The sequence below is a fragment of the Xiphophorus couchianus genome, chromosome 8 (genome assembly GCF_001444195.1).
Source record: "Xiphophorus couchianus chromosome 8, X_couchianus-1.0, whole genome shotgun sequence".
NCBI classification, from domain to species: Eukaryota; Metazoa; Chordata; class Actinopteri; order Cyprinodontiformes; family Poeciliidae; genus Xiphophorus; species Xiphophorus couchianus.
In genome coordinates, this window is record NC_040235.1 from 13,773,050 (window position 1) to 13,795,838 (window position 22,789).

The 22,789-nt window shown below is 37.8% G+C and overlaps 1 protein-coding gene and 1 long non-coding RNA gene across 6 annotated transcripts; one reads left to right on the forward strand and one right to left on the reverse strand.

The window, feature by feature from the left end:
- Positions 1 to 5,736: 5,736 nt before the first annotated feature.
- Positions 5,737 to 22,589, reverse strand: LOC114149268 (sodium/glucose cotransporter 1-like). Of its 5 annotated transcripts, XM_028024978.1 has the most exons (16): positions 21,957 to 22,589; positions 21,704 to 21,845; positions 13,907 to 13,978; positions 12,613 to 12,717; positions 12,416 to 12,475; positions 12,223 to 12,327; positions 12,029 to 12,134; positions 11,526 to 11,606; positions 11,222 to 11,430; positions 10,107 to 10,242; positions 9,905 to 10,012; positions 9,666 to 9,816; positions 9,411 to 9,579; positions 8,371 to 8,586; positions 7,005 to 7,119; positions 5,737 to 6,894 (listed from the first exon to the last, which is right to left on the reverse strand). In XM_028024978.1, exons 3-16 carry the CDS (start codon positions 13,973 to 13,975, stop codon positions 6,677 to 6,679), a joined length of 1,848 nt encoding a protein of 615 aa, XP_027880779.1. In that variant the 5' UTR covers positions 13,976 to 13,978; positions 21,704 to 21,845; positions 21,957 to 22,589; the 3' UTR covers positions 5,737 to 6,676. The 5 variants fall into 5 exon arrangements, with proteins under 5 accessions (XP_027880779.1, XP_027880777.1, XP_027880778.1 ...); XM_028024976.1 differs by lacking the exon at positions 21,704 to 21,845; XM_028024977.1 differs by lacking the exon at positions 21,957 to 22,589 and having other exon boundaries at positions 21,704 to 21,930.
- On the forward strand, positions 18,249 to 20,859 carry LOC114149270 (uncharacterized). Its single transcript, XR_003596472.1, has 2 exons — positions 18,249 to 20,150; positions 20,227 to 20,859. It is a non-coding gene; the product is annotated as an uncharacterized LOC114149270 (long non-coding RNA).
- Positions 22,590 to 22,789: the final 200 nt, after the last annotated feature.

The following is a 22,789-nucleotide window of genomic DNA, read 5'->3' on the forward strand; positions in this document are numbered from 1 at the left end:
CTCAAACCAGCACCCTAAGCTCTTCTCACAGATCCAAACATGCAGGGATGTTGCATAACGAGAATTTTGTTACGTTTTGTATCCGCTCAAGAAGCTTTGACACCGACAGAACAAATAATCCCGAGATCAAAGTGCAACAAAAACAAACCAGAATTAAAACATATGAACATCCGTTGCATAATGTCATGAGTGACTGGAAAACTGAGCATCAGTTCAGAGTTTCAGCAGTCAGTACAATGAATTGGTTCTATAAGTTGCTAAGATGTTATGGGGGAAGGGACACAGCACACACTCATCATTGCTGTAGCATGCTGAAGGTTTCTCAAATGATTTTTAGTGAGAATTCTTTTAGTATCACATTTTTTCTGTTTTTAGTAATGTGGTGTCATTATTATGATTATCAGCATCACATCAGATACAGCATTTCTCCTCAGTGTGGGGCAACAGTTAACACTTTTCTTACCCACAAATCTTAATCATTAAATGTTTTGTAGGAAGAAATTTACTGTGCATTGTATTTATAGGATATACTGACCCTGCTTGGATAAATTGCTGTAGTCAGGGCTTTCTGATGGACATTCCTAAACCTTGTGCATTCAACAGACCAAATTCATCCAAGGCTTTAACTTCCTAAATTACATGAGTTGCACAAGTACTACCTGAAGTATAACATCACATTTTGTGTCATCAGGCCACAATATATGTGTCCAGTAAAAAGAACATCACTGCTGAGTGCATTTGTAAAGTGTAATCTGGCTATTTATATTAATTTTGGGAAAATCTGGACTTCCACCCCACATTTTTTTCAGGACTCTTTTAATTATCTGTAAAGACACATTCTCACCAGCTTTGTTACCACATGAAATTGGGCCAAAAACATTCTTCTGCCGGAAAGAATTAGGTCTAGAAGTATTTTATTCAACCAAGAAGTTTGTGGCAAGATGGCAGCCAAGGTTAAAGCTAATCCTGTCTAGGAGTCTAGTGTTGGGTGTAACAGCAGGAAATGTATTTTTATTAGTAATTATTCTTGCACAGCAAAATTATGTCTTCAAATCTACTCAGCTGATAATAGTTTTGTTATCTTGATGTGCCTGAACATATAATCTGTGATGGCCTCAGAAGTTTAAGAATAGCCCCTGAACTGGCACAAAATGATGCTGAATAATGCTGATCAGTGGATGGATGTTACAAAGAGGGCAATATGGATGTCCTGTAGTGAGATTTCGTTACCCGTAGGAGGTGCTAGTGTGTCAGTTCCTTTGTCATGTATTTCTGTACGTGTAATGCAGGGGTGTCCAAACTTTTTGCAAAGAGGGCCAGATTTGATCAAGTGAAGATGCCCGGGGGCCAATAGTTTGTTCGGACATTTTTTAACTACAAAAGTTTCACACACTGTTATAAAACAATTTTCATTGTCACAATTATCTTTATTTTTCAAATGACAAAAAAAAAAAAAAACAAATATAAGCCACTCAGGCAAATGAGAACAACTCTAAAAACCCAAATTCTGCCTTTCTTTCATATCTGGAGAGTCAGATAACATTGAACAAACTGTATGAAATACCTTAAATTTACATGAATTTAAAAATATCTTTGCCTCAAGAACATTTTAAACAGGAGTTATAAGTAATGCAAAGTTGTCTGTTATTATTAAATCTTAAAACAAGTGAATTTTGCTCGTCATTTACTATATCTACAGGTTCATAACCAAATCTTACTCAAGAGTTTAATAAAAATAAGTGCCATAAATCCAGGTGCATAAATGTTATTTTGGCTTTTCACTGCTGATAGTGACAGACGTTGCCGTTCAAAACACTCAGTTTCATGTCCTCAACTCTCAGTGCCACACTGTTACTGCCAGGCAAACATTTTTCTCAAATTCTTGCTTCTTCTCAGGGCAAAATGTTCTCCACCATTTTCATAACACAGTCTTTGATAAATGTACCTTCAGTAGAAGGTTTGCCATGTTTAGCTATTAACATTAACTTCGTAGCTTGCTTTGGTAGTATTTTCTTTTGACTCACAGGCCCGCGTGAAGAATCGCTGTTGTGATGCCAGTGCAGCTTGGAGCTGCTTCAGTTTTTCAGCACGGTCACTTCCTGTTAGCTTGTTGTATGTGTTAGCATGTTTAGTCTGGTAGTGTCCTTTTACGTTGAAATCCTTAAACAAGGCAACCGTCTCACAAATTAGACAAGCACAATTGCCCTGATTTTCAGTGAAGAAGTGTTATAATTCCCATCTCTCTTGAAAGCGGCGGCCTTCACTGTAAACTTGTTTTCTTTGCAGTGGCCATGGCAGAAATGAGCGGAGAGCGGTTCGCTGCACGGAGGCAGACTGATAGTATTAAAGTGGTGCTGCCACCATTTGGTGAAAGGAGGAATTACAGTTTCAAGTTTTATGATTTATTTATTCTGTTTCACGGTGCAGGCGGGCCATAAATAATACATTATAAAACCGAAGCTGCGGGCCGTATGAAATCTGACCGCGGGCCGTGATTGGCCCCCGGGCCGGACTTTGGACATGCCTGCTGTAATGTAAACCTTTAATTGCTGTAGGCTGTTTATCGACATTTTTACTGTAGCTTCATTCAGGCGTTCAGTGTGCTGTGGCATTTTATAAACAACTGTGAACAATTTAACTAAATGTCCTTGCACATTTATGGCTGTATTTTAAATTGATAAACATTTTAAAGTCTAGCAAATGCTTCATATTCATCAAATGTGCCGAATATGAAAACAAACATAATATAGGCTGCAATACCGGCTACAAATTATGTGGATGTGACAGCATTTTTCTTACAGGAAAAAAATCTATATATATTCGTTCTTTTATGATTGAGTTCCAGAAAGCAAAGCGTTTTTGGTTAATTAATTTAATTAACCATAATAAAAACAGAGTATTACCTGTTGTCAAGAATACTTTTCAAAGCTCACCTTTCTGTTTACCATTTTGAGAGTGCAGTCTGTTCTCTCTATACAGTGATTATAAATTTTAAAAAGTGACTAAATAGTTTGGATTCCTGTTAAGCAAGCATTTCTTAACTTCCTCACAACTCACAAAAGCATTGCGGAACACAAAAAGGTTCCCGTCAAGTTTTAGATCTTCTTCCTTTGAAACTGGGCATAAATAAGTCAAATGGTTAATTGTTGAATTGATAAAAACTTTTGATTTTTTTTTAGCCTCTGGAAATGTAACTATACTAAAAAAGTGACATTAAATAAGATTCTTAGATTCATACTTACCCTGAGCTTTGAAGCGATGTCATTCAGTTAGTTTTGGTTACGGCACCATTTTTATCAACTTCATCTCTTTGCCATACCTGCTCCTGAAAAACCAGTCTGTCATTCTTTGTTTTATTATTGGCCTTTTCTCCTCTTTACACAACGCTTCTTATTTTAGTGGATGATAGTCAAATGACATTAAGTCAAGAGTTCTCTAATTTCAGTCAAAATTGAGGTTGATACTTTGGTTGTGAAATGCATTGCAGGATCTGTAATACAGATTAGTAAAAATACATTTAAAGATAATTTCTGAGTCTCTGTTACAATGTTTTGGAACATATACTGTACATGCTCAGAAATGTTGTTGTGTGCTGAGTAGAGAGAGTTTTTTTAATATTATTTTAAAGGGACAGTATTATGTATTTTCCAGGCATATTTCTATTTCATCGCACATTTCCATTTCATCGGTAACTAGGTTACCTTGAATTGTTATAAAAATGCTGTAATTATTAAACATGACTTAGAAGTAATTTGACTTCATAATATGACACCTGGAAATTGGCCCCTGTTTCTTGAAGAAGCTACTGCTCTTTCTAACGCTGCCTTCATATCATTATGCAGACTCAGCAATGTCTTTCTGTTATGCTGTTTATAACCATAAACTGAATGTTTGCTGATTCCTGCTGCCACTAGTCTGGTGGAGCTGTGTGGGGAAGGGGTGATCTGTGAGGAGGAAGCTCCAAGGTTAAATAAAATCAAAATGTAACCTTGGTCTCTTTATGGCTCATTAGTTATATTTAGAAAATCTCTTGAGCTGATAATTACCATTTGATTTATTGGTAAAAAGACAAAATGTTCTGTCTAATAAATACTAATTACTGGCCTTTGACTTGCTAATTCTTAGATAACACAATCTGATTGATAGTCTTATCAGTTATGCAGTCATGTACAGTTCCTGGATCAGGAGGTGATGACTGAGGAAATCTTATGGAAGAACGTGACCACTGTCAAGGCAATGATAATAAAGCATTTGGTAACAGCATGCTGGTTGCATTGAATAAATGTACAGAGTTAGCTAAAAAAGAACAAGATAATGCTGTAAATTATATTTTAAAGAAAAATGAAACATCATTAAGGCAATTAAAAAGGAGACAAGTAGGCATTTACATTTCTTTGGAGAATAAAAGCATTTGTGGTATGACAGTTGGGCAAAAATTAAATGTGCAAATAGGCCTGTTGCGATAAACGATAAATCAATTAATCGTACGATAAATTAAAACTATCGAAGTCATTTTAATTATCGGCATTATCGTCTCTTCTGACCTTTTTCTCTTTCTGTTGATGACACTGAATGAAAAAAGTCTCAACTCCGGTGCTCTCCATTGACCCTCCCTTCCTCATTTCCTTAGTGTAAAGCCCAGCGCACACGACACGATCTTAGAGCTGCCTGCCCATTTTCAAAACCTGACAGACCACACATTAGCCGACAGAAATCCTAGGTATAACGGTTCAATCGGTTCGGTCCTGCCGTGTGGTGTCCAACAATGGACACAAAATAATGGCTACAAGTCCAGTGAACTAATTTTAAAACCAGGCATTAGTCAATGCTTTACTACAATCTACCTGCAATGCATGTGGCTAGTGTCAGCGTAAAGTCCGACCGAATGAAAATCATTAGAACCTGTTTATAATGAAAAGTTACCGGGTTTATCAACTGCAGTAGCAATTTCGCTCCAACTGCTCCTCTTGTCATTTCTATATTCTTTGCATGTTGAATAAACATTAATGTTGTTTCCACATATCATCTCCAATGTCCTGGACTTCGGGTTGCGCCTTGTCAGCTGTTTGGGATTCCCCTCTGTAATTTCCCCTCAGAAAACGGAGGGGAATCCACCTTTCTGATTGGCTACCTGTCACATTCAACAGGCTGTGTTAAGATCCCAGTCGGGGAAAACCCCTGATTTAGATCGGAGCCGTAATGACGATCTACCGATCTACCGTAACACACCACACAATCTTAGGAAGACCAAGTTCTAAGATTGTCGTAAGGGGAAAAATAGGAGCAAAAAATCATGTAGTGTGAACTATTGCATCAGGTAGTCGATGTGCCCATCTTCTCTATTTAAATCTAATTATTACTGAAGGGCAACATAATATACAGACTTTGTAATCTGCACTCTTTTGGTTAAATGCAGTATTTATTTCCAATTTGGCTTTATATTGTTTAGTTTTTATTCAAGTACATTTTCTATTAATGGAGACTGAGAATCCATTTTGTTTTTGGTTGTTTTGTTTATTTTGTTTATCAGTTCCAGTGTTAAATATTCTTTTGAAAATAAAGTGTATCTATCTTTGGCAGGAAATTGCATGCATTATTATGTCATTTCCATTAAATCAGTGTAAAAAGGTCTTCAAACAATATTATCGTTTATCGCAATAATTTTTGAGACAATTAATCGCTCAGCAAAATTTGCTATTGTGACAAGCCCATGTGCAAAACAGGGAACAGTGAAAATCTATTTTACATTTTTCTTTTACTTACAAATCATTTTTACACCACTAGGTGGAAGCAAAGAGAGTCTGAGTGCTTTCTAATAATTCCTAACTCTCTCTCCCTGAGATGGCTTTATTCATTAACACCTAAAACAACACACACTGTTATTTGTATGGAAGTTAGAAGTGGCAGCACTTGTGGACTTTGAGCACACAATATGAGAAAACCCAACTGAAGTCGATGAATGAGGTAGCAGACATACATTCTGAGGGAATTTACAACCATCTTGTTTGTCTTTTACTTGTTAAATATTACTAACTTCTTCCAGGTACATAGTTTTTGTCATGTTGTCCCTCCTTCATAATGACTTAATGTAGCAGCTGGTGATATAAACAGCAATTATCTGTAAACTTAAGAAAATAAAAGGCGTTTATATTTTCATTCACAAAAGACAGGGAACTGCAGATAAAACAAATTATCGCCTAATGTGTGCAGTATCACAATGAATATTTGCCAAAAAATACATTTTTTAACTTCATGGGAAAATAAAAAGAAGAAAGTTTGAAGGTACTTGTATAAGCTGTTCTCAATTCCAGAGCTTCTCTCTTTGCACCACAACAAAAAGACACCGTCCAGGTCATAACGGTAATATGTACAAATATGATAAGAGGATATGGAAGTCAGAACAAATATGTGAGAATTTGGACATTGTAACAAGTAAGATGCGTTAATATGTTACAACATTATTTACTGGTTCACTCCAGGTTACAAATACCAGGAAAAAGTTAACTGAAAAGGAAGATGCTTTGAGAAAAATACACTTTGTGTCCTTTGTGAGACCAGTTGGCCAATACAGGAAGAATGATAGCACACAGGATCAGCGTTAATGGTTTTGTTATAATTTAAATCCATGCAAAATAAATTACAGTATCCAGGACCACTTAATGTTTATGGGGTTTGACTAACCAAAGTATCCGTGAAAGAACACAGCGACACACAGGAGAATGACGGCATTTGCATTGACAATGTTCCTCCAGAGAGGCTTCTCTGTTGTATCTGTTAGCTGCTTCTTCAGTTCTGCTTCCTCCTCTGGAGTAAGTTTTGGTGCCTTTTTGTTCTCCTCCAGGCCACAGAAGGACATTAGCATTTTCTTGAAGAAATTTGGCTTTTTCTTAGGTTCTGGAATAAAGGCAAAGAGATTTTTGTATCAAAATAAAGTCATGTAAAACATACAGCTATCTTTAAAGCAACTTCAATCTTATGAAGTGTAAACTATGTGTTCTCTATACCTTTTACATCAATTTTACTGTCGTCGTCGTCATCATGATGCCCAATCCAGTCATCCGGATCAATGTCCACTCTTTCCTCTGTACGGTTCCTCAGACTCCAGCACAATCGGTACAGCTGGGAAAATAACACAACATATTATGTGAGACAAACTTTAAAGAGCTCATAAAAATGTCCAACTATTGCAGCACAAATCATGTATGTTGTATAGGTTTAAAGCAGCAGGATGTAACTTTTATAAAACAGTCTGATATTTATTAAAGCAGCAGGATGTAACTTTTATAAATCAGTCTGATTTATACTCTTGCCTGTTGACTGCTAGAGTTAGGCACCATCACCCCTCTTGACCCCACAAGGATAGACATATTGGATAATATGTTTATCCATCATATGTTTAATATCAGAGATGGATGTTTTTTTTAATATTTGTTTTACTTGTTAAAACTATCACTATGTTGTGACAGTATGGTACGAGACACATGATATGTGAAAAAAGAACAAATACTCTGCTTTGTCAGAAGGAACTTAGAGCCAAGAGGAGGGTCTTGGTGCTGTCAATCACCTCGTGTACCCGCCCCTAACACACTCCCCCTTTCTCTCTGATGCACTACAGCTGGTTCACCACAACAAAGACTGCATGAATGCTCAGGCTAGTTAGCATGGCCATCGATGATGGCAGATAAATGGTTTTCATAAAACAGGAAGCTGTTGGACATTGAGCACCATGTACATGAGGATGATTGACGGTGCTTAGATCCTCCTCTTAGCTCTGATTGGTTGTTTCTGACTGGAAGAGGTGAATTTCTGCAGATGGCAAAAGGAAGTTGATCTTTTCACAGATTGCCTGTCTCATATTATACTGTCACAACATGGTGACAGTTTTAACAAATGTAAAAAACATACTTTTATAAAAGCTACATACTGCAGCCTTCAGTGAACAAAGTCAACAAAGTAAGTGAAGTGCATTTTAGCAACTGCAGATTACTGCAATTGACATAAACATGAATTCTTCTGCAAGTGCATTTTGTTTTTTGATTGGTGTAATAAAGTCAAGCTTGAAGCTCATGGAGACTATAAATTAGCAAAAAAAGTCTTAAAAGAACAGTATTCTTAGCTGCTAACGTCTTCACCATGTTGAACTTCACCTAGAAACTGCATACTAAGATTTTATTTTACTCTATTATTTTACTTTAACAAGAATTTGGATATAATGTAATCATAAGCAGAAAAAAATGTAAAAGAGTTTGTGCAGGAAGTTCATATTCCCTTTCTGCTGATTGAGGTTCACAGTGGATAGTCTTCCTGTGAACAATTACTGATTTGGAAAGTTACAGATTAAGCTACTCTTATCACAAAGCTGTCCCGTACATGCTTGTCATCGATGGGCTTGGTCATTAGGGAGATTCCAAGTATGAGGATACAAGAGACAAGGAACAGGATCATCCCAAAGTAGAGGTAGTGCACTCCACAGATGATGGTAGGACAGTCACTCGGGTTAACACAGCTCCCTGTCCCATAGATAAACTCTGTGATCATCCTGGTTAATCCTATTACTAGGCCAATTGTGAGTCCGAAAAAGGCACCCTGTAAAAAGAAGAAAGAAAGAAGGAAAGAAGACACACTATTAAAACAATAATCCACCTACTGATGTCTAGCTTAAATCAATACAACTCTGTAATGTATGCTGCATCAATAAATTTGGCTTCACAACAAAGCTAAAACAGGTAAGACATCTAATTCTGTCAAAAGATAACAAAAATCCTCCTTCAACATAACCCTACCAAATAACGTTACATCATCTTTGGTTGATGTGACAGAAACTAAAAATACCTTTTCTTTATAACAAAACAGATTTTTTGAAGATATAAATTACAGTATCAATAAATCACTTCTGGATGACTGGTGTGGGTGCACAGCCTTAAAACTGAGTAAATAACAAACCCAATAGGACCCATAGTTTGTTACCTGATGGCCACTTTGGAACGAAAACTACCATATCTTCTTATTTTTTTTTTATGAGGAGGCTAAAAAAGTGATTCATTGGTTTTCTCTCTTAAAGACTAGAACCACTATCCAGCTCTGTTACACCACAGCTACAATTCTTCTCACAGCATTAAACAGGCATTTCAACCATTGCAGGTCCATGATGTGCAGAGCCTTTCCAATAAGAAGCTTTTTAACAACCTCAGTCATGGTGACTGACTGTTCTTCTTCATGTCTCAAGAGGCTGCCTTATTTGTCAAGATGACTAAATTCAAGGGATCAATAAAGTGCTTTTTCTATCAAGTGGTAATATCCTCAGTTCAGGTCTGTCTGCCTCTGATGGCCCCTGCATTTGCTATGTATATTACTAAAGACACATTTATCTTGCAACTATAAGATCAACTGTAAACTAAAAGGAAACTCACGGTTTCATTAACTCGTTTACAGAACATGCCCAGCATGAAGACAGCGGCCACAGGTGGAGTGAGATAGCTGGTGATTGACTGCATGTAGTCATAGAGCTGACCACTCTGGGCTGACTGCACTATAGGAATCCAGGCAATGCTTATTCCAATAAGGATCACAATGAACACCCTGAAAGGTAGAATAGACAAAGAGTCATGGCTAAAGTCAAGCATACAAAAAATAATCATATTAGAATAAAGCGAAAACGGTTTTACCTGCCAGCAATCATCAGTTCCCTTTCTTTGGCACGAGGACGGACCTTAGTATAAATGTCCATGGTGAAGAGAGTACTAGCACTGTTAAATATTGAAGTGAGGGAGCTCATTAGAGAGGCCATCATCACTGACAGCATCAAACCCCTCAGACCTGAAGAGAGATACACAAAGGTTAAAGAAGACATAAAGACACAAATGTGTTGATTCAAATTTTAAGACAATGTTATTGATTCGCTCACCATTTGGCATAAGATCCACAACCAGTTTGGGATAGGCAATGTTGGTGCATCCAACTTCAGCTCCACAGTGTTCATTACACTCTTCCGGGATCACACATGCCACCACATCTGAATGTTTTAAGAAATTGTTTAGACTTTATTGTTGTTTTACAACAGATTTTTTCCTCAAGACAACAGAACTTGGAAACATCAAAACACGCACCAGGATACAAGATCCTGCTTATCATTCCAGGAAAAACCATGAGAAACATGGGCAGCAGCTTCAAGTAACCACACAAAATGCAACCTGCTTTCACATGAGAGAGATTCTTGGCTGAGAGGCAACGCTGGACAATCACCTGCACAAAAAGATGGACAAAAAATTTAACATATAGGTGTTAAATACTTAATACTTCTACTGTATCAAGAAAAATATTATAATGTCTTAGCAGAGCTGTCGTTGCTTTATGTCATTTAAATTTCCTCACTCAGAAAATCTCTGAAGTAATTTCAATAAATTGAAAATGGTTGTGGTGGATGTGCCTGAAAATTAAAAACTATTTTGTGCATGCAACTTTAAGTGAGCAGATAAAGCACAAACATATTGGTGATTTCAATTTAAGGCAAATGGGGCTTTTGAGATGAATCATTTTAACTGAGCCATATATTAATAAATGGCAATGTTGGAAAACAAAAGCTAAGTGGAAGTATGACTCATAGTAATATTAGGGTAACGACTATTACATGCAATTACATGCACTGGACATTTCTTATCTTTTGTTAAAAAAAACAACATGGCAGACGTGACTGTTGACAGTCTTTAGATTAGATCATACAGTATGTCCATTTACCTACACTTTAGACACATTTAGCATAGCTTGTCGTGCACATTACATAGCAACAGAACATAAACATCATTCACTATGACTAACATTATTTCAATAACAGCTAACCAACAGTAAAGTAAAAAAAAAGATGCCAGTATTCATTTGTGAACTGAAGAATTTGTGTCTAGGCAACTACAGGTCCAAGAAATCTCAGGACGTTAGCAAAATATTTGTAAAGTAATTGCAATTCAGCTCATAGATCACTCTTTTACTCCAAAGGGCTGTTATATGACATGGCTCTTCACTATCAGCTGGCAACCTTAGACCGCCTCAGTGATTCTGTCCAAAACAGGCGACATAAAAGAGCGTGAATGCGCATACGGTTATGTAAAAATCAACTGGATGAGTTTATGGCCTTAGATTGTTTCTGGTATTCAGTAAAACCTTTTTGCTGAGTCAGTGGAAGTAGAGCATCCACACAGTCAAATGTACTGATTGTATTTTTACTGACCTGATCAGCACACCAGTACCAGGTGGCCTGGATGGTGAGTCCAAACACCATGCCAGGCCAAGGCAGGTCTCCTGTTATTGGATCTCTAAAAAGATGGAAGGCGTCTTTCCGAGGCTCGTAGCACTCTGCACTGATGTTAGTGGTGTTTGTGGGAACTGCGGTCATGTAGAGTGTCTCGAAATTTTCATAGCCCCCCACTTTATTGAAAGCTGAGGGTAAACAGGGAGAGATGGTTAGACTATAAAACAATAAAACAAATCAATAGTGCAAGATAAAATGATAAATAAGGATTATTGCTTATTACCAAAACCCATGAGAATGAAGGATCCAATAACCATGATGATCGTCTGTAAGGCGTCTGTATATATCACTGCAGCCAGTCCACCTAAGATAAAACATGGCGTTAGCAATATGTAACATTTTTTATTCAGAAGCGTAGACAGTAACATGTGCACTAGAGAGAATAGGATTGTCTTGTTTTTATGCAAGTGTTCCTTTCCCGCTTGTTTTGTAAAAGTTATGTGAAGGTATGTGTGGATTATTGCAGAGCAGCAATTATTAGAGGGCTATTTGAGTCTTATTGTAGTCCATGGGCAATTAACCACAAACTCACCACAAATATACAAGCCAGGAAAGGAGGAGTTTTCTTTTTACATGTGTTTTTTGATCTACCCAGTGCATTCAGCCTTGAGAAGACTTTACCCTCACTTAGGGTGTCTTTTACATAGCTAAGACTTTTTGTAGGCTGGATTTATGAGGAAAATGTTGATCTCCAAACAGGAAGTGAATTTCTTCCTGAGGATGCACCTGTGACGGTGTACAGCGCAGTAATCGCCAATAGAGCGATAACAGCAACGTAGATGTTCAGTCCAAGAGCCTGCTGGATGAAAATGCCACCAGAGAACATGTCGGCCTGGGAGGAGGCAGAAAGGATCTTTTACTTTAATTTGTTAAATGCATTGTTGAAAGTTTCAAAGATTAGAAAAAGAAAAAAAACATACAGAGATCTTTGTGAAGACGTAGAGGAAGAGGGAGAGCACAGAGAGATAAATACGAATGCGCTGTCCTCCGAACCTCTTCTTCAGGTACTCAGGCATAGTGATCACCTTGACAAATTTGATGATATTTTGCGTTATCAGGGCACAATGACTGTAATGGGTGCATTTTTCAACAGAAAATACACATGCTCCTTACCCCAGCTTTGATGTAGATCGGCACAAAGAGATATCCCAGAATAACGACAACAATAATAGCCTGGAACAAACAAAACATGGCAAAACATTGAAACTGACTACTAAAATATTAAACATTAAAAGAATTTTTAATTTTAAATTTTTTTGCATCATGAGATCTTGAATTTCCTATTTGGAAAACAGACCACAAATACTGACGTTCCACTCAAATCCACCAACGGCAATTCCAGCAGCTGCAGCAGTACCAGCAATCCCTACAAAGTGGCCGCTGCCAATGTTGCTGGCAAAGAGCGATGCTCCGATCTGTAAAAAAGAAATATCTGTTTAATTTACAAAGGGGTCCCAAAACAATCAATAAATACCAGATGATTTGCTCTGCTGATAAACACATTTGGAACATTTTCTGTCTTTAAGGCCCACACAAGATGATATGACATCTCATTCAGGACAGGTTTAATGCAAGGAATGCAAAAGTTGTAGCTCATGTCCTGGATGAGACTGTGTGTGGAGGCTCTTGAGACTCTAACTCTGACCACAGCCCACATCTTATGAATCTCCGAATAAAAAAGATTGAAAGGGCTCTGCTTGTCAGTCCTGTTGTGGAAAAATCGTTTTCTATGTCACTTTTTCCTTCTAGTCAATTTTCTATTAACCTGTTTGGATACAGTCCTTTGTGAACACTCAGCTTCTTTAGCATTACCTTTTTGTGACTTCCCTGACTGATATTGTGCTAGACATCTGTCAAATCAGCAATCCTCCATAAGATTGTGTAGGCCTTAACTTTGCCAAACCATTTCTTATTGGTGTTATTTCTTTCTTATTTTGTGGGAGGCATGGGTAGTTCATTTATCAGTTCTAAAATCATCATAATGAACCCTATTCACTAACATATAGACATAGTATGCAGTAAGTTTTTTAATTTGATTATTGAATACAATTAACTTTTTGATTATGTTGCAATATTCAACTCCTCTAAACTGTGACAATAAAAAACTTCACCTCATTATGTTTTATAGATGGGAGATCATTGTCTTTCTTATGAGGTTAAAAGTTAACTCGGGAGTAGACAAGATCGACTAAACCACCTCACTTACAGCGTTGTTTAATTTGGTCATGTTTGCAGGAATGTATTCTTTTTTCTGATGTCTTTGGTCTCATCTGTTAGTTTTTACAAAAGTCTCATGGTTCCACTCTTGTTACCACTTGTGGCTTGTGAAGCTACAGATTCAGCTTCATTTCAACAATTTCTAGCCTATTTTCAACAAAACCAAAAAATTGGATTTTTGCTGCTTCTTTCCCATTCAATCCAATCTAACGTGTATGTGACCAACATGTCACCCCTGGTAAGAAGAGTGAACTTCTTTTTAATCATACCTATTTTTCATCACAACTGTAATAGTTCTCAAGGCTGAGAACTAGCAAAGTAAAAAATCAAAAAAAAAAAAATAGCAAAAGAACAAAACATGTTTCTCATTTGTTGTCAGATACCCACTGGCCACCACACCATACTCCTCCCTGCCAGGAAAAAGCCACCCACAGTGGATCGATTGGTGCGGACCATAGCCTGCAACAGGACAAGGAAATACATAAACTTTTGCAAAACAAGCTTATATATTTTAGCTCTAAGTTAGTGTTCTATACACTGAGCAGCTCAGAACACCAGGAGTAGTATACAGTTTAGCCATGACACTCCTTTATGATCCATTATTGTGCAAAAAAAATGTTTAATCTGTTTGTTTTACCTAAAGCAGCAACAAAAAAAGCATTACATTTTTGTAGCAGTTTGCTTAAGTAATTTACAACTCACAGCTACACAATTGTAAATAAATCATGTAAACAGACTTTCAACAAGTTGACAGTTTGCAACACTTACAATAATTCCCACAGCCAAGACAACCAGAAAGTAGATGACAATAACAGAGATGTCAGCTGCATTGTTGATGCGGGTGGTGGGAGATTGACTCCTTTGGTTTTCTAAGGAGCGGGAGAATCCAAAATATTCCCAGGCCATTTTGCTCAGAGTGGAAGTGTTGGATAGGAAAGCTGTAGCAATGAGTCCACTGTGACTGAAGCACACTATCAACACTTAGCTTTATATCTTCTGTTTGTGTGTGGGGCAGAAGGAGGGAGGGGAGAGGGCTGGTTAATAGTGTATGTGGAGAAAGGTGGAAGGAAAGGGGATGTATGTGAAAACAGAGCTTTACTTTCAGGCCGTTTTGTTATAAATATTAATGCAGCAAAAGGTGTAAACCTTTTGGAAATGATAAGGCTAATCACCAATCTTCAAGGGAGGAACAGCCACTGTTGTTCCTCTAACAATGATTCTTGCAGATGTCTGGCTATCAAATCTCTGTTGTTCATCTTTAACATAAAACATATATATAGTATAAGTTTAGTTATATACTATATGAATATACAGCAAATGTTAACTTTAACTTTTCTACGTAAAACAATCAAAAAGGAGCAGGAAGCAGTGATTCCACAAATCTTGTGACTTTCTACTCAGATAGATGCTGATGTAAAATTTTTCACTTTAATAAGATGTTTCTTTATGATTACCGTACATTATTTCTTACAGTGCTGAGTGTAGAGACAGTCTTTTTGGGATTTTCAGCTGATTGTGTAAGTTCTTTTAACAGCCAAAAATTCTCCAGAAAATATATGGAAGGAATCTACTGATGATCTAACTCAATATATAATGTTGCACATTAATACTATTGACATAATTCACTGATTCAATGTAACAATTTTGCATCTGTATACAAAGGTGAATGAAGAAATGTGCCAAAGACCAACTAATATGTTGAAATAAAAATATTTAATAACTCTTATTTATGGTTCAAAGAAAGATTTTGTCCATAATTTAAAAATTCTCAGTTATATAAAATATTTATTACTCCCTGACACCTCTGGGCTCTGCCAAAAAAGATTGTGGATTTTATTGTGGAAATATATAACAAACAAATAGCACCTAGTATCACCTTCAAACCATAGTATGAACATCAAATGTTCTTGATAATCATTTATTTTTATCTGTGTGTTAATAATTAGCTCGTGGAAAAGACGAGATACATAAGATACAAAAAGAAAGAGAAAACCCTTCCAGCCGATATGCATAATGAGATGCTAAATATTACATTTAAAGTATTGAGACTTTTAATACTTTTAATTAAAGTTAAATAGCAATTCAAATATTTGTTTGGTTTTGTGTAATGAGAATTAATTGAATATCACCCTTTAATTTGTTCAATCTGTAAATAATTACAATTTGAAAATTTGCAGTAAATTTGCGGATTCTCATAAACAGACATTATGGTCCTTAAATGGCCATTATGATCCTCATCTTTTTATAGACAATGCTAAAGACAATAAGACATGTAAACCAATTCTATGGGACTGTCTCAAAGCCTTGACATATAAAGTGAAGTGTTTATGCAACTCATGACAAAAGCTTTTAAATCCCTTACTTCTTGTAGGCATCCTCTCTTATAAAACTTTTTTTGCTCCCTCTTTCGCTGAAGTTGTTTTATTGTTTCATTCAAAGAAGTTTTATGATCTGAACTTTAAAAAAATCAAAGGTTATATCAGAACAATCTTATCAACTTCGTCTGTTATTCTTGATGTATTTAATCATCAACTAAAGTGCATTTCAAGCTGCTTTTCAGGTTCTTGTCTAACTTTTTAGCAGTATTTTCTAATAACAGTAAATAATTATTCCAGATTTATTAACCGACTCAAATACTTCACTGTTGACTTTGTAAGATTGTGCTGGATTTTAATTTTGCGAGAAGAACTGAATAAATATGCATGCCACATTTTTCAGATTTTTCTGATCCATGTATGTTTTTCCTTCCACTTTTAGAGATATACATAACTTTGTGTTGGTCCATCACATAAAATCTCAATAAATTACCAGAATATTTGTTGTAATATGTGGGGGACCAGTTGCTGGGGACTTTAGATCAAGGACCCCCCCTCCGACCCCTTCCATTAAAATATGATTCTATTCTCTTTCCTATTAATATTTTGTTTTGTTATTAAAAAGCACTGTGTTTCATTGTCCATGTTAAGCTGAATATTCATATATATATGTTGGTAACTATTCTGGCTGAGAGTGAAATGAGATTAGAAAGGCATCAGTTTTGAACAGGCGCTTAGGGCAGCCTTGGGTCCTAAATCTCTGTGTTGAAGAAGCTCATTAGAACATAGCAGCCATAGTGTGACGCACGTCGGATTTATGAATGTTGTTTGTGTTTTCAGGTAAGCCGAAATAGTGAAAAAGTTACCAATAGGTAACTCTCTCCCTGATTTTAAACACCTGGATCAAATGATGGTTCATTAGAAAGCCTACGAAGAACATTGACATGCTGAAAAGGTTGTTGGTAGTACCAGTGAGAGAACTAAGACATGCAGGATGCCGGCCCTCGAAGACCGAGTTTGGTTACCCCTGCCTTAAAGGCCTAACTCAACTTGTCATTGTGATTGCTGGTTATTTATGCAAACTCTGGAATGTGGAACTCTCATAAATATTAGCTATAGCCTATCTCATTAACAAAACAAGACAAGTGTGAAACATAATTCGTTGCCAGATCTTAGTTTAGGCCGTAGGGCTGCTCAGTGGTGCACCTTTTGTTGTCTCTGTGCATTGAAGCAAGAAGGTCCTGGCTTTGAATCCTGACTAGGGTGTTTTTGAATTGAGCTTCCATGTTCCATCCCCGTATTCACTCCGACTTCCTTCCACTGTCCAAAATACGTACGTTAATCTTATTTCCCTTATAAATGAATGTGTGACTGCTTTGATTTAGCTCGCATCTTGCCCAAATAGTTGCAGACTATGGATAGACATTTTCTTTAACTTTAAAATTGTCTTAATAGGTCAACAGGAATCAAGCTGGAGATAAAATTTGCTAAATATACATAAAAATTAATGGTTGCCTGGTTATATCAGGATGTCTCTCCTATAATTTAGGAGATAAATACTAAATTTACTGTTGTTCAGAGGATGTTATCTAGGAAGTAAGGCTTACTTTTAACCCCCATCTCTTCTTTACCATCTTCATTAGCTTATACTTGTGTGCAGATCTCAGATTATGCAAATGTATGAGTAAAATATGCCTGTAAAGACGTTCACCATAAAAGCAAAAAAAAAAGAGAACAATTCTAAAAAAATATCTAGAAATTTGTCATGAAATTATGCAAGAGTGAAAACAAGTAGAGTGAAAACAAAACACATTTTCCTACGATGAAATGTCTACTGACCATCTTAAGCATGTGTATCAAGGCATTGCAATCTTTGTGAAAAAAATGTGATAATTTTACTATTTAATATGACTCTAGGGTAAATTATAAAGCAGTGCTTCACCTTCTGGCTGAAGGAGGTTTCTTGCACAAGACAGACAAAGTTTGTCACATATCTATTAAAGAACTGATGAATGCCTGGCTACCTCATCATACAACCCCACAAATTAACCAGAAAACAAAATCTTTTTATGCTTCAGCTACATATACACAATATTTCTCAGTTTTAGTTTTTTATGGATTTAATAAACTTTTAAATAAATTGGATTGCAGAGCTTTTCTTTCTCTTGAAAACATTTTGGTCTATTAATGTTTTGATTCTTTAGGAACCCATGATGAAAACCATTTATAATTTATTCCAGTAACTAGAGTCATTAACTAGAAATTAAAAAAAACAACATTTTTCTTTTGGGGGGGGCGTTGAGAACAAATTGATAGATTATAATATTATGGTTTAGTCATTTGAAAAATCAGCAGTGCTGTTGTTTGTCAGTACAAATTGTAGCATCCAGGGCTAGACTAAAGAAAATATTAGATATGCGTTTATAATATGTGCTCCATTTCATTTGTTTGGATTGAAATACATGGAATAGCAAATGCCAATGTTGTTATTGGCATTTAATAACATTTAAACCATTTTGACATTAAAGACTGGTAAACTCCTTTATGAGGTTTGATTCAATTTGAGACAGAAACCTTTTAAAATTTTGATTAGATTCATAAGTAAGTATCCTGACTTTTAAATAGTTTTTTGCTGTATTACGTCGTATGTATTCTGATAGCTACCATCTTTGTTTTGAGTTGTCATCTTTTATTTGTTTTCATTTTGAACCACTTTGAGATTTTTGACCTTTAAAAGCTGCTGTGTAGAAAAGCAAGTTTACTTACTCACTTAGGAATATCTCCAAGTCTGAAAATAATATCTTCTCTTAATTAGCTTCTTTCATTTCTGTATCTCTTGATTTGATTTCAAAAGACCTCACAAATGCTGCAGTTAGCTATCGTTGAGTTTTCTTAAGTAACTGCGCCAACACTGAAGAGTGTTGTTGGTTATATGAAGCCATCAGTGGCTGGAAGGATATCAGATTTTTGTGTTTTGTTATTATTATTATTATTATTGAGGTCAGATGGGATCAAATGGTTGCATGTCTATATGTTAAGAAGATGAATACAAACAGTTTGTTAAAATAAATTGATTGTGATTATGCCTAATATTTTGTTAATAAAGTCACCAGACAGCTTGGGAACCCATTGAGTCAGAGAGACGAAGCAGCTAAAATTCCCCAATAATTTGGTTACGGTGGTATGAAAATGACTGATGATTGATGGAGGCAGCTTGCTGATGGGTCCGCTTCAGAGCTGCTTCCTCCTAGTCGATGAAGGATTATATAAAGAGCTCATCTCTGTACATCCTGTAAATGGCTCCCCAGTGTTTTACTGCGTCCACACCATGGTGGGTCATCTTCCAGCAAGAGGAATTATTACTAATGAAATCACTTCAGGCATTTGACCTGGACAAGAAGGAGAAGGAATTGACCACAGAGATGTCGGAGGAGTCACTCTCAGCTGCAGATTCCTTTTACAATTAAAGACACACAGAGTTGTATTCACACACACATGCACACATCCACCCTAGAACATTCTTACCCTCAGACAACTCCATCATGTACAGAGCACCACCCTTTTACATTCCTCCAGAGACAAACAATCTGATAGCAAACTGATGGGAGACGATAAAAACTGAGTATTTTTAAAGGCGCCCAGCATGTGATGGAGCGGAGGAAAAACACCAAGCAGCATTCTTTTTGATAAAGAAAACACCACACATGTTCCCTAGAGACTTTCACACGCATTCACTCACATTCACAGCTCTGCCCCGGTCAGCTCTATCACACAAGACGGAGTCCACCTGTGTCGATGGGAGCCTGTGTCAGGGCACCATGTTCTGAATGAGTCATTGATGGGAGTGTGCATGAGTATGTAGTCTCCCTGTCAATCAATTATCCACAGAAAACTGTGTGTGTTGTTTTTTTTTATCACAGTGTCATCCTGGATGGAGCGGAGGATATAGGCATTTATGCCCCCGATGCAAGATGCCTGCATTATGCCAAGATTGTTAGCTATGAGGACATTTGAATTTGTTCTCAAACAGTTTTCTGGGGAAGACAAAAATGTCAACAAATCTCTTCTCTGACCTATGTGAGCTATAATGCTGCGTGTTGGCATTATGTAACATGTAATGACCTTAGTGTGGTGGGATGGTGTTCCACCCTCCCAACTATGTGCACCAGGTGTAGCAAGAAGCGCGCAGTTGATTGGTGGGCGGGGCAGATAGCTTTATAGCTGAGCAGGCCGCTGCAAGGTGCATGTATCTTTGTTTCCCCTACTACATGTCGGCTGCCCAAGTGGCTGGTGTGCTTGATCCGCTCATCTGAATCGTAAGTACCATTTGTACCATCTGTGGCTGGGATTGTGGTTAGGTTTTGGTGCTATACCTGCCGTGCGTTTCTGCAGCGTTGCTCGGCTGGCGTTAGCGGCTCCAGCTGGAGGTTGTTGCGGCGTGCGGCTTCCATCTAGCCCTCGCCTGCTGATCCACTCTCTCCCTGGGTCGGCTGTGCTACCACTCCTGGGTAAGCTACCTGTTTAGATTTAAATTTACTTTACCTGAATCCACAGGTTTTCTAATGAGTTTTTTGATTTAGGATTGTCTTGGAGTTGCAGCGCTTGGACGCTCTGCTGTCTTGTTTTGCCGGTATTGGTTTGGGCCGCTCTGAAGGAAACCTGTTGCTGCTCGGACAGGCTGAGCGAGCGGGGCATGACTCCTCTGGCCCCATTCGAAAGGCATTGAAATTGGACAACACAATTTGTTCCGCCGTCTGAAGTACTTGTGTTTTTTTCCTTTTACAGTTTGTTTGCTTATTACTGAAATTACTAATGAGTTTGGTTTCTTTTGTTTTGATTTACTAATTTGTTTTTGTTTGCATTGCATGTTTTGTTTGTTCATTTATTTTTTTGGAATAATTCAAATTGTCCCTTATTTCACATGATCCCTTTCTTTTCAGGGACAGAGTAGTAGGCCCGGAGCCATGTTTTTAAAAAGAAATGTTTTAATGAAATGGTTTAAATAAAATATTGTGGACTATTCCATGTTCTGGTGCATCTTGTTTAAAAAGACCCCCCCTGCTGGTCACATTAGCAGGATAAATCCCATGATTTACTTCATGTTTTTCCATCACTGGATATAATTAAATTCCGATGATGAACAGGACTGACTTTATGCTAAAGTTGTATAACCCTTTGCCCTCTTGCCGATTTTTCACACTTGCACTGTATAATGCCGTCCAATGTTTATGTTTTTATCTTGCCGAGGTGTTGATTTGAATAACAGTCTGCTGTCATTCATGGCAGCAGACATCGGCCATTTTGCCTCTCAATTCATTAAAGCCAATTGCTCTTTGTTCTCGCCTGTGTTGTTCCCACGCCAACATGGCAGAGCTGCACATGCTGCTAAAAAAAATAAAAGCATGAACAACGCATCCCTCTTCCTGACACAGACTTCATTGAAGATTTATGAGGAAAAGTGCCCAGGCTTTTCAATAACGGCCGCGGCTCGATCGATGAGGGCAAATAATTAAGGATGTCTCGTGCAATTTTAAAGTGGACGGCATTTGTGAGACTTTGCAGAGGCAAACTGCTCGGGTCTTTAGGCAACGAAGCAGCTGCTGCCACACACGGCTTTGCACAAATGGGAGGGGTGCAGTTTGGATGAAGCAGCAGTTATGCAATAGCAGCGTGGTGCACAGGGCGCTCTCATTGCAGCGCCGATGCTTGGCCATTATGGAGATGCATCTGTGCCTGCTGACAAATACAGAAGAGACTATTGCTTCCCCCCAATTCTCCTATCTGCCTGGGCAGACATCTGGAAAATGTCACAGTAGCCCACAGGAAATCCTCTACTCATTATCTACAACCAAACTCACACATGAGCTACCTCAAGTCATCGTTTCCGTCTGATAGGTTTTTCTTCTCTGCCGATAAGAAGCTGTGGCTCGGTGGGCGTGATTGGTTTGTCTTCAGTTTTACATCAGCGTGTGAAGATAATGCCTTCGACCCAGATCGACATGATGAAACATCTGAGCAAAACATGGCAATGACAAACCAAAACAAAACACAAGCCTCCTTCTTTCCCATGTTTGTACACATCTTCACATTGAAAGAGATGTAAAGCTTTGTCTCATTCTCACCTGTCCGCTTTACGTGGTTGTCATAGTCCATTCGTTTGCTGCCTCAACAAGCTGTTTGTGTTGGATGACAAACTGCTTTGCCTTCTTTGTTGCTTGGGTGAGGATGCTGTCTTCCTCTCTCCTGTCCATCTCTGTTCTCAGAGTATCAACAACATGGAGGAAATGTTAAGATGGAGGAAGCTGTTGCAAGGTGGACACATCAGCCTGCTTTCATCAAGCTCAGCATCATCGGCTCTGGTTTCGTTCTCCTTCACTCTTCCGGTCTTTTTCCTTCAAGTTGGAGCTGAAATCTCTCCTTTTCTCCATCCCAGTTTGTCTGCTTCTACTCACACATCATTTATCTTATTCTGTGCAGAGACCCAAGCTTCTTCTATGTCTCAATTGTCGCCCCAGTATGTCCTCCTTTCTTTTCACTGCCTCCTTCTTCTCCTCTTCAGGTGAGCCTCTGTCTTCTCCTTCTCTCCCTCTCCCCTGCTGTCATCCCTCAGCTGGCGTTCATTACTGCTCTTTCTCCTGCACAGTCCGCTCAACCACACATGCGCAGTGTTCTCACACATGCATACATGCGCACGCACACACACAGACACACACACAGTGCTCTGTCTCCTCTGTGCTTCTGGCTCAGTCCTTATTCATGTAGTTTATTCTGCCTGCCTGCCCCCTCCTGCCTGCCTCTCTCTTTTTCTCACGGGCCAATCAGGATGGTACTCCCCACCCCCATCTAAACACACAAATGCATACACACACACAAACCCTTTCTGAGATGCAAAAAGAAACCAAAAGCAATGAATCATACTTTATATGCTGGCATATGGTAAAGCAGCACCAGCCAG